Below are 12569 nucleotides of genomic sequence, written 5' to 3'. Positions count from 1 at the left end.
CAGTAATGCCCCGCGCGCTTCCTGTAGCACCGAATGGTCGGTAATGGCAGTGGTGGTGATGGGAGCGTGATCCTAATGGCTAGAATTAGAGGGCTGGGTGTTATTTTTATGCCATATGCTCATGGATCTATCCCAGCATAACCACCATCACGACTATCATCACCACTACCATCATTGTCACCATCATCATTATATTAAATGTATATTTACGTAAAAAAAATAAATAATGATATTTTTTTCTTTACCTGAGGGAGAAACTTGACAGAGAGAGAGAGAGAGAGAGAGAGAGAGAGAGAGAGAGAGAGAGAGAGAGAGAGAGAGAGAGAGAGAGAATGAGAATCTGTTGAATGGTACTTGTACCAATATTGAGGATATACTCATGTGAAGGGTGGTGTAGGATTGAGAAGTAAGTAGAGAATAATCTTGTAAATATGTTTTGCGAGCAGTAACAATCATAAGGTCATCTGTACCATTTAAGAACCAGAGGTTAAGTGTTCTGTAGAGCTCATTCGTGTCACTTGAGCGCTGAGGCGGTCGTCTAACAGATTATGATGGGAATAACATGTGAGAAAAAGGAGTTGAGATTGAAATGACCGCTCGTAAATGAGGAAAGTAAAGTAACTGGGTGATAAAACACATGACTGGAACTGTTTTGTTGAGAAAGATTGCACAGGTGAAGGATAAGGAAGAACCGCGGCTGTGTGGCGCATCAGTACGGGCTATGAATGTCAATGCTGAGGAGAGACTCGAAAACTTTAGAAACGCATGGGGTGAAAGCTACAGGTCGGTATTATGAATAATCATAGTGGTTATTGTATGTGAATTCCAGCAAAAATGAAAGGTAAATAAATGTTAGGGCAAAGGAAGAGGATGACAAAAACGTGAAAATTGGACCGGGCAGAATGGCACCATAGAAGCACAGTTTTGAATACGATATAGGGAGGAATCCACCGGAATCTCAAGTCTTGCACGAGCCAAGGGAAGCAAGAGACTAGAGAAAATAAAAGAGTTCGAATTTTATCGTCAGGTACGTTTTCGTCGAAGGAAGACGAGGAAAAAAAAACTCACATTGGTTCAATGGCGAATCTTTCTCAAAAAGGATGAAAAAACCGGGAATTTGGATGGAATGGAGACGGAAAAGGATAAGTAGATAAAAGAAAAAATAGTATTTAGATACATGTCAGGTTTTCTGTGAGGACTTGGCGTTGATTTACATGATTTCTGCTGAGAAAAAAGGGGCGAGTCTTAAAACAGATCAGATGTTGTTCAATTGTATTTCCATTTCCAATAACACGAGTGGAAATTTATTTTGAACTAAGGTTTCCTGAAGTTTCTAAACTGTGTATATAAAAAAGGAGAGTCAACCATGTCAAAATTTCCAGTGATACTCTGCCAGAGTCACGTCAGAGGATCCAACTGAACAAGATATAAAAAGACAGAGCGCAAAAGTGAGATTACGATGACAGGAGGAAAGGGAGAAAACACAAAATCCTTAACTTTTTACGAACAGGAGAACTATTTTGAGATTGTTTCCATGACAATAGCAAAAATAGGAATAAAGTGGTGCGCCAGCCGCTCCATGTCAGTAATTGTACACTGGAGGAAATGTTTTTTACTTCAGTGGTATGAAAAAAAACATCGTAAACAATGAAAAGAGGATATTCTAGAATGAAGGTTTTGGCAAAACAGAGTACTATGTGAAAAATACAGTTAATGCATATTTAATGAGTCATAAATACTTGACTGCCGGATGATTAGAACATCCGTAAGATAGAACATTTTCGTCAAGACAGTCGCAGTGAGGAGAAATGCTGCTCTAAATATGACATTGGATTTGAGATAGTGAACGTAGAAAAAGCAGTCACAGTAGAGATGTGATCCAGCAGAGATGTGATCCGAGTGTGGCAGGCTTCAGAAATCTTTTCTTCGATGAAAACTCAAAATTTATTTCGATACCTATGCAGAGCAGATTATAGTTTGACCTCCACGAACAAGATTCATAATATCCTCGTACCTAGGTACTGTGGGTGATAGTGGGTGATGGTGGTGGTGGTGGTGCTACTACTACTACTACTACTACTACTACTACTACTACTACTACTACTACTACTACTACTACTACAACTAATACTACTACTACTATACTACTGCCACAACTTTTACTATATTACAACAACAACAACAACAACAACAACAACAACAACAACTACAACTACTACTACTACTACTACTACTACTACTACTATTACAACCACCACTACCACCACCACCACAACAATAACACAATAACAACAACCAATACTACTACTATTACCACCACTACTATTACAACAACAACAACAACAACAAAACAATTACTACTGCTGCTGCTGCTACTACTACTACTACTACTACTACTACTACTACTACAACTACTACTACTACTGCTACTACTACTACTACTACTGCTACTACTACTACTACTACTGCTGCTACTACTATACAGCTACTCCCCTTGCTACTACCACAACAAATGGTGCTAATGCTGGCGCTGTTGGCCTCTTTTAGTTGAGTTCCCCTGGGCATGGCTGCATAAATTAGGTTCCCCGTAAAGAGTAGTAAGCGTAGATAAGGTTAAATAAGGTGTTTCATTTGTTTGTTTTAACGAAGACCTCCCCCCACCTTCTCTCTCTCTCTCTCTCTCTCTCTCTCTCTCTCTCTCTCTCTCTCTCTCTCTCTCTCTCTCTCTCTCTCTCTCTCAGATACTTTGCATTCTATTACTTATCTACTTTACTATGTAGACAGTAGTTAGATGTCTACCTTCCTACTTACCCAGTCTTCTCCAAAAGTGTACATTTTTTCTTAATTTTCTCTAGGCTTTTTGTTTCCCTTTTTATATGATGAAATACAAGTTACTATTATACCTTCTCAACACATACGCTAACTGATCTCATCACTGTCAGGATTTAGATACGATATGCATCTTAAATTATGTATTTCAAATAATGTGAATAATTTTGGGAGATTCCGTTGTGTACTAAGACTGGGGGAGAGCTTTCAGATATTAAATGTCTGTTATCCGGGAGACGAGGAAGACTCTCAGCCAACAAGCTACAATTTAGTAACTTTAAGAATTTATCAATCACAAAATGCTTACTTGTATTTCTATTGAAGTAGAAATGGATTTTCCTGCTTTCATAGCACTTCATCACACACCAGGATATTACAGAATATCCAGAATATTACAGAATACACACAATAGAACACTGGCATATATCCTGTATTGTACAATATGAATAGTTCAATGGTGTTCATGAACATTATGGTGGGCAAAAGTCAAGTACAGTAAACATGTCAGCTTACCTTACTTGTGTCTTTCTTTCCTCATATCCATTATTTTCAATTACGATCACCGATGAACACCATTTGAGCGACCTTAATGTACTCGTGCCTCAAAAAAAAGTTATCTCCGTTACAACCGATTGGAATATTCTCCGCATGTACTAATTAATGTACTCGTGCCTCAAAAAAAAGTTATCTCCGTTACAACCGATTGGAATATTCTCCGCATATAATTCCTTACTTTCCTTTATATATATATATATATATATATATATATATATATATATATATATATATATATATATATATATATATATATATATATATATATATATATATATATATATATATATATATATTTACATACACACACACACACACACTCACACACAGACACATATATATATATATATATATATATATATATATATATATATATATATATATATATATATATATATATATATATATATATATATATATATATATATATATATATATATATATATATATATATATATATGGGAGAAACATTGGCCAAGGGCAACAAAAATCCAATAAAAAAAAAAGCTCACTGAGATGACTCGTCTCCTCTAACTGACTGTCTTCAGCCTCTTTCTCATCGCCGCAATGTTGCATCTCTAGCTGTCTTCTACCGCTATTTTCATGCTAACAGCTCTTCTGATCTTGCTAACTGCCTGCTTTCCCTCCTCCTGCGGCCTCGGTGCACAAGACTTTCTTCTTTCTCTCACCCCTATTCTGTCCACCTCTCTAATGCAAGAGTTAACCAGTATTCTCAATCATTCATCCCTTTCTCTGGTAAACTCTGGAACCCCCTTCCTGCTTCTGTATTTTCACCTTCCTATGACTTGAATTCTTTCAAAAGGGAGGTTTGAAGACACTTATCCTTTAATTTTTAACTACCACTTTGGACCCTTTTCTGGGACTGGCATCTCAGTGGGCTTTTTTTTTTTATTGGATTTTTGTTGCCCTTGGCCAGTGTCCCTTCTACATAGAAAGGAAAAAAAAACATATATATATATATATATATATATATATATATATATATATATATATATATATATATATATATATATATATATATATATATATATATATATATAAAGAATCTACCATGTAAGTCACATGCTGGACTCGTGACCGCCCGTGTGTGTGTGTGTGTGTGTGTGTGTGTGTGTGTGTGTGTGTGTGTGTGTGTGTGTGTGTGTGTGTGTGTGTGTGTGTGTGTGTGTGTGTGTGTGTGTGTGTGTGTGTGTGTGTTATATTAACATTTCTATTTCTTATTTTCCCATGATCCACGCATTTCATTTCCAGGGAAAAAAATGAAGATGTTTGAGCGTGGTATGTCAATTTAGATTTTTCATTTTTTTTTTTTTTTGAAAAGTTAATGATGTGTGCAAGTTTTTTCTGTCATAAAAGTCAACACGTGAAAAAAAAAAACAGTAAAAACCCATCGCAAATCCAGAAATGAAGGTGAAAGATTAACTCTTGCAAAATAACATTAAAAACAATCATTTATGACGATTACATTAACAGTAATTACAGGAAAAATAGCACTGAAAATGAAGTTTTCTTTAGTGTAATGAAAAAAAATTAAAAGTTTTAAAAGTTATATACTTTGCCTCGCGTGGAAAACATTGACTTTATTTAAAGAAAACACATCACAAGTGCTTTGTGATGACACATCAATTACTCATTTTCTTTTCCTTTTTTTTCATATTCAAAAGATCTGATTAAGTTTCTCATACAAAAATATCTACCTATATACCAGGCTGCCAATCCCACACGGTGTGGCGCAGACATTTTTATTTTTTTTTTTAAATAATTTCATCTATTTTCATTACTGTAAATGTTAAAGCGATCGTTCCTGAACTGTCAATGTGTTCAGCGGTGCTCGCCCTCAGTTAAGCTTTTATGTAAGTTTACATCCCTTACAGGCACTTAGGTTAAGAGGGAGCCTGAGTCTTTAAATGGTGAAGGGGATATAACAAGGTTGACTTAAGCAAAATTCTCAGGATCATTATTCAGGATAAAGCGCGAAATAATGCGTTCAAGCTTGATAAAAAAATTAAATTAAAAAAAAGAGATGGGAAAGTATTAGTTCTTAAAAAGAGTGGTAGATGAATGGAATAGACTCAGTAATCAATTTATTGGTGTCGAGTTATTAGTGAACTTTTAAAAGATAAGACAAATTTATAGATGAGGATGAAAGGTGGAAATAAGTAGGTATGTTTCATATTTGGACTGCCACGTGTAGGTCTGACGGCTTCTTACAGCTTCCCTTATTTTTCTCATGTTCCTTATATTTCAAATAAGTTTTTTGTCCTCTAGGCAGAAAGATTCATGACGTGCAGACGCCTCAAGGTGAGGTCGAAAAGTTAAGGTGAGACCTGCGGCAGGACGTGTCACCAGCCTGCGTTTCATGTTTGGGGTCGTGCACTTTACAATTTACAGAGCGTCTGTCGCTGGGGCGGTAGGCAGGGCAGGGGAGCTTCCTTGCCACCCTTACCCTTGTACGTACCTCGGCTCTCATGACATCACCCTCTTCCATCTCTTTCACTTTCATCTCTAAGTTCATGACAAAGGAATTACATGAAAAAAATAAATATAACAAATGTACAAGTAAGTAGGTCGATAGACAGATAAATAAGATAAAATATATAAATTAAATAATGCTGGTTAAATGAATAGATCAATATATCCATACATGGATAAATAGGGCAAGCATTTCAAATCAGAGATCATTTAAATAGTTCACAAAAGTCTAACACGTTGTAATCTTCAAAAGCCTCACAAAGTAACCCAAATCTCTTCGCGCGAGTTCCCAGTGATGCTGCTGTTCATATATCACAACATTCTAGCTCATCACACGTCGCTGCATGCATGAGGATAAACAGAGGTGAAGGTGGGAAGGTGAACGAAGAAGAGTAACATGGGTGAATGGCTGGTGAAGGACAGAGTAGTAACATGGGTGAATGGCTGGTGAAGGACAGAGTCAGCGACAGAAGACGTGGATCAGTATCACAATGTATCCACTTATTAATCAATGTACCCAATTATGTATAAATAGGAGCAGAGGTGACGATAGGAAGGTTACAGAAAAGAAGGAGCAGGGGTGAACGGATGGTGAAGGGCAAAGTCAGTGAGAGAAGGCGTGGATCAGTGTCACAACAATCTCGATCATTACACGTCTCTACATGCATGAAGAGGAACAAAGGTTACGATGGAAAGGGTTAAATTAAAGAGGATGAGGAGGGTTGAACGGAAGGTGAAAGGCAGATTCTGAGAGAGGGCGTCGATCAGTAAAACCAGTGCTGGAGAAATGTTTGCTCGTGTCGCTGCAGAAAAGACCTACTTGTACACACACGCGCCGCAGCCTTTCCTTGGGGCACCATCGCTCGGGGAAGGCCTCGCCACCCAAACACACGCGAGACAAGACACGCAGGGACCAGATTAGACAAGCACGGACGCCTCCTGCCTCCTGGGATTTCTAATTACTGAGCATCCCGAGGAGGTGATGCTGCGTCCCTTTGCCTGATTACTGACCGTGTTCCCTAGGGCTTTGTGGCGCGAGCTGGGAGAAAAGAATTAACTAAAAAGAAGTGAAGTAGCGAGGTAAATGCTAAGAAAGATAAGAAAGACTGAAAAACGTAGATTTTTTTTTTAAGTAGCTTTCGGTTCAGTCTTGAAGCTTCCAATAAACAAAGACCTACGCGACGGTAATAAACTTCAGGGACAAAAAAAAAAAAAAATAAAAATAAAAATAAAAAAATAAAAGAATAAAAACATAATAAAAGTGTCCAAATGACCACTTGGATTCACAGAGAACCAGCTTGTAAAACAGCGCCCGAAGGTTTAATTCTGATCACGATGTGCAGAGTTGCTTTCATTATCATCTGTTTGGTTTAGGAAGCGAAACAATTCCTCCTTCCACACACACACACACACACACACACAAGGTTCGCTGAAACACTAAAACATTTGTTTATGGGATAACAAACCAAATCTTCAGCTCTAAAGTGGATAACGCACTGTAGTGTTTTCAGTGGTACGCGGCATCAGATTTTAAAACTGTAGCAAACACAGCCACACAAGAAAGCAACAATGGGAGCCGTAGAAAAAGCTGTCCCTTCAGATCATCTAATCTGTCACAACGGCATTCATGTCTTTGTGCTCCTCACTGCTGCGGCGCTCTCAATCAACCACTCCTATCACTCAGTTGACACGCATGCACGCTCAGTAATTTCGAATTGCATCTATTTATGTCTGTTGCGTCAGGCTCTTCTGTCATATGATACTGAAAAAGAGAGAAAAAAAAAAAAAGCAGGAATCCATGTAACTAAATTAGACAGATAAATATGTAGCAGAAAAACATATCACCTTTATAATTTCATAACCAACATAACAAGAGTTTTAAAAGCACGACCATTCTGTCGTATTAATGTTTTCCCGTTAAAACATTACATAATCAAGCGTAATCGTATTTTATAGCATATTTAAATGGTAGACAAAGCTCACAGTTGTTTTTGAGTATGCAGTTTTAGCATTAATTTAATGTAAACGCTTTCCATTACTGAGGACCGCCGCTGTCCTTAATAGGCGGAGAGTCAGCTGCAGCAGCGCTAAGGGCCGTGGCGCCACGACTTACCAGTTTGGTGACATGTGCCATTGTTACAGATCCTGTGACAATCTATAATGGACCGTGGTTATCCCTTAGCCACGCCAGCCTTTGCAGCACCTGACTATGAAACAACACAGGTGGACAGTATTCTCGTCTTATGTTTGCGGTGCAGACAATGCATACCTAGGAATGGTAATGATAACCTCAAAATGCAAAATACATATGTGAAGCGCAAAGTTACTCCACCTGTGTGACGCTGACAGTCAGAGACAATACTTGGTATTGGTGTATAGATATGTTTGTAGAAGTTCACTTCATGAAAAATGTTATGGTAAGGTGGTTTTGAAAAGCGTAACCTGCCAGTTCTCATAATTCTAAATTTCATCTTTAAGGAGATAAATGACTGGGATGCGGTACCTGTTGTATTATATTTCAACCAAAACAATAAATAATATTGTTACCTTAGATAGCACTCTACTACCTCATCGGTTCTCACAATGTAGAGCCAAACCACACCAGTAGAAATGTGTGCCAGATTACTGGCGTGGGAGGGCCTGAGTGCAAGAATGACGTCTGGTGATGCACATTTTCTCTTGGTTTCCGTAGAAACACAACTGCACGAGTCTGCATATGCAAGCAGCCAGTATGAGACGAAACAGTGTTTCAAAAATGTTGACTGCTTGAAGAGATTGTCCACTTATACCTTTCCTTGAAGACCAGAACAATTTCAAATTTGATGAGTACGAGTATCATAAGAAAGGTTATGTGGGGTGAGAGAGTGCCTTTAACATTATGACAACATATCATGTATAGCCTGAGGCATTTACTTCCTTTACTCGACACTCTCGGGAAACCCAATATTCATGTAGTATTCTCGTCAATGAAGCCAACGTCTCCGTGACCTTCAATATCCTGGGTACGAAGTCTTCTCCAAAACACCTTTCCTCCAGGCGAAGAGTTTTACTTCCGGGACTGACGTGACGTGTCTCAAGGCAGGACCATCATTCCTTGAGGCTCGCCAACAATACAGCTCACACCGGCCTGTGCGAAAACGTGTGTTGATAACTTGATAGGCGCCTGCTTCCTGCACTTCCCAGGTGTAGGCACCACCTTAAAGTTACCTGCCACCTTAGTATTTGTACCACAACCCGTGGTGGTGACTGCTCCTACTAGACTTAAAGCCTTCCAGTTATGTAGCAAAGGTTGCGGAATGAAGAAGCATGTGCTCCATATTAGATTTCTGAAAATCATCACTGCTATAATAACTCAGTGGACTAAAGCAGAACTCATGGTCTCAGCCTTGTGTTGGCTTGGTGACACGTTGCTTCATGGTCAGCTAGACAAGCTTCACGCTGTATGATATGACAATAAAAGATCAATCAATCAATCAATCAGTAACATAAGGAGTTTAAAAATAATTCCATTTATCACATTGCTAGTTCTTTTTTTTCGAAATTCTTGAGTTAAAGCCCTTCATTACTACATGTATTGATTCCGACTGAATCGATAATTAAATTTACTGAGTTTCATGAGCCTAAAGCTCTAAATGATGAAGACACATGAAGCAACGGTCACGTTTCCTGCTGTTCCTCAAAATCACACGGCAGCTCAAGGTTCAAATCTTTCTTCCTGGAAAAACTATGGCGCCATGATGCCACAGATGCACAGGCATGACCTCCAGGTTCATGAAACCATGCTATTTTAACCTTTTGACTGCTAAGGAATGACGCTATGATATTTATTACTTGATTTAAGTATCTACACAATTTTATTAAACAAGAAATGGAAGTACATGCACTAAAATGAATGAAATACTCAGTTACTCGATGACGTGTTTCAAAATTATAGTCAAAACTTGCACCGCGGCAATCTATCAAGCTTAAGGAGGAAGAATAACAAAGGTTATGTCGTGAAACCCTTGTACCCGCCAGGCTCTGGGGCGCCGTGAGCCAACCTCCACACTCCTGCATGACCCTTCCACCTTTCCTTTTCACTTCACCTTAATAACGTTACCTATTTTTTAACACAACACGCTGACAGGATTATAAGTTCATCAAACAATATTAAACATTATTCCAGCGAACACTCACCTCACGTAGCCGCCACAGCACAGCCGCTACCCACCAGCACCATCTGCAACAAGAGATGAGCGTGATACAGCCGTCGCGAGGAAGGGAAGGCAGTGAACGGTATACCTGGCTGCTCTTAACCCTTTCAGCACTATGGTCGTCCCTTCTTAACATTCAGGGCACTGTAAAAGAGAGAATCGAAAGTTATTTTTATCTTTTCTCTGCTACAGGACTATTTAAGAGACTGTAGCATAAAACATAAAAATCCGGAGAAGTTGTAGATGATCATGGAAAACAATGTCCAGCAGTGAAACTGTTAAAAGCGTGGGACACACACACACACACACACACACACACACACACACACACACACACACACACACACACACACACACACACACACACACACACTCACTCACTCACTCAGATCTCTCTCTCTCTCTCTCTCTCTCTCTCTCTCTCTCTCTCTCTTTCTCTCTCTCTCTCTCTCTCTCTCTCCCCAGCAGTGAATCATAGCGCCAGGTCATGAGGCACTCGACTTACCTTCCGCCACAGCAGCAGCAGCAGCCTGTCGCCGGGTTCTCTCAAGTGTCCCTAATACCCCCTAAAAAAATAACACTCCTTACTCTTACTGGCAGCAATCTCCCTCAAAGTCACTTTAAAATAAACCCAAGTTCTCTGGGAGTCTGTGTCGAAGTTAAACACAGGATGAAGCCCGGCGAAGTTGTTCAGAGGGGGTATTACGCGCTGAGCAAACAAAGACGCGTCCTGCCCAGCTCGCGGTGTGGAAATTTTCAGAGGACTGTTGAAACACTTGACTGGCCTGGCTGCTGGTTGTGGTGGCGATGGTGGTGCTACTACCACTATTACTACAACTATTACTACTACTACTACTACTACTACTACTACTACTACTACTTGAGACACTTTAGATCTGCCTGACACTGGAGACTGCCTCTTGATCACTGCCTTCACGTTACAGTCTTGCTGCGTGCTTGAGGGATCTATGAATACGAGACTAACAAAGAATCTCACTGTGTGTTTGGAGGGGGAGAATAAAAGGTAGCATGAAAATCTTAATAATCTCCGTAAACAAAAACAGGAAGGTCAAATAAATTATGACCCGCGCAAAAAAAAAAAAAATATATATATATATATATATATATATATATATATATATATATATATATATATATATATATATATATATATATATATATATATATATATATATATATATATATATATATATAACTATTACTTCTATCTTTCTTATTTACGTTAAGTCCTTTCATTTAGTTATTTTCGAACAGTGAAGAAGAGTAAGTAAACGTTCGTCATAAGTTTAGTATGTACGAGTACTTTTGGGAATTATATAACAGCATCTTTGGACCGTGCCGTAAGTAAGGGAGGGGAGTATTCTTCAGTTGTGCAGCTCACCACGGCTCTAGTGGCTTTATATACCACAGCGGGAGATCACTCAGCTTTGTCTTGACTTACTTTATGGCTCAGGATTCTTCACCGGACCTTCGCTAGAGGAGATGAAGTACGGCATGTGGGTGTGTTGGAAACTGCGCCAGTGCACGAGTAAACCCAGTGACCCACAGGATCTGCTGCCTGGTGCTGAGTGGCGTGGGGTGGTTGGGATCGAACATTTAGGAAAACAGATATTAAATGTATCTATTCCCATTCTCTGACCGATTACAGAATGAAAATACAAAAGTACTCAGCTGGTGGGATCAGGCACTTCTGAATATAAGGATTAAGTGTACTTATTTTACTTCATCTTCAGAGCGAATAAAAAAAAAAAAAACTACTCGGTGGTTGGGATTAAGCACTTTTGAAAATACGTATGGGATGGTCTTATTTCACTCCATCTTCCGAGCGGATCCAAAACGAAAAGAAGAAAAATAAAAATGGGTCATTGGTTGGGATTTGGCAAGAATATTAAATAACAATTTAATGACACTCATTTACTTCATCCTGGGAGCGAGTCCAAGAAAAGAAAATGGACTAGTTTTAGTAAAAAAAAAAAAATAATAATAATAATAATAATAAATAAATAAATAAATAAATAAATAAACTAACAACATTGTGAGGAAAAGATTGTTAGGTACGAGCATCTTTTGTCTTCACAACACAAGACGAGGCATTAATGTAATGAACGCACAGCGGCTTAACGATTTTAAAAGACAAATAGTCCGGGATATCACATATGAAATACAGAATGGCAAAAAAAAAAAATTACAAGAGAAAATAACATCAAGAGATTAAGTTCACTTAATTCTCGCTTCAGTTTGTTTTATAAACATGGTTTCTTAATTAACTACTATACGCTGTGCTTCCAGTTTCCTTGATTTCAGTGGAAAAAAAAAAAGTGTTAGTCAGAGGCATATCTATGAAGCATGCATAAAGAATGGAACTGATAGTTAACAGCTTTGCTGAAAAAAAAAACCTTGGTATGTCAAGGCTTCTGTAGACAAAACACCAAAAGTCGTTAATTCAGAAAAGTATGGCAATACAGAGTGTAATCATAG

The 12569-nt window shown here is 38.5% G+C and overlaps 1 protein-coding gene across 1 annotated transcript in view; it reads right to left on the bottom strand.

Annotated features, from left to right (window-relative positions):
* Nucleotides 1–10211, bottom strand: part of LOC135102595 (uncharacterized) — a 190909-nt gene extending 180698 nt beyond the window's left edge. The window contains exon 1 of the mRNA XM_064007858.1: nt 10054–10211. Coding sequence (XP_063863928.1) covers nt 10054–10206 — 153 coding nt within the window. The 5' untranslated portion in view covers nt 10207–10211. The remainder of the gene's footprint in view (nt 1–10053) is intronic.
* Between the last annotated feature and the right edge of the window lie 2358 nt (nt 10212–12569).

This window comes from Scylla paramamosain, chromosome 8, assembly GCF_035594125.1.
Source record: "Scylla paramamosain isolate STU-SP2022 chromosome 8, ASM3559412v1, whole genome shotgun sequence".
Lineage (NCBI taxonomy): Eukaryota > Metazoa > Arthropoda > Malacostraca > Decapoda > Portunidae > Scylla > Scylla paramamosain.
The sequence above is the reverse complement of the archived record's forward strand: the minus strand, read 5'-3'. Positions and strand labels throughout refer to the sequence as shown.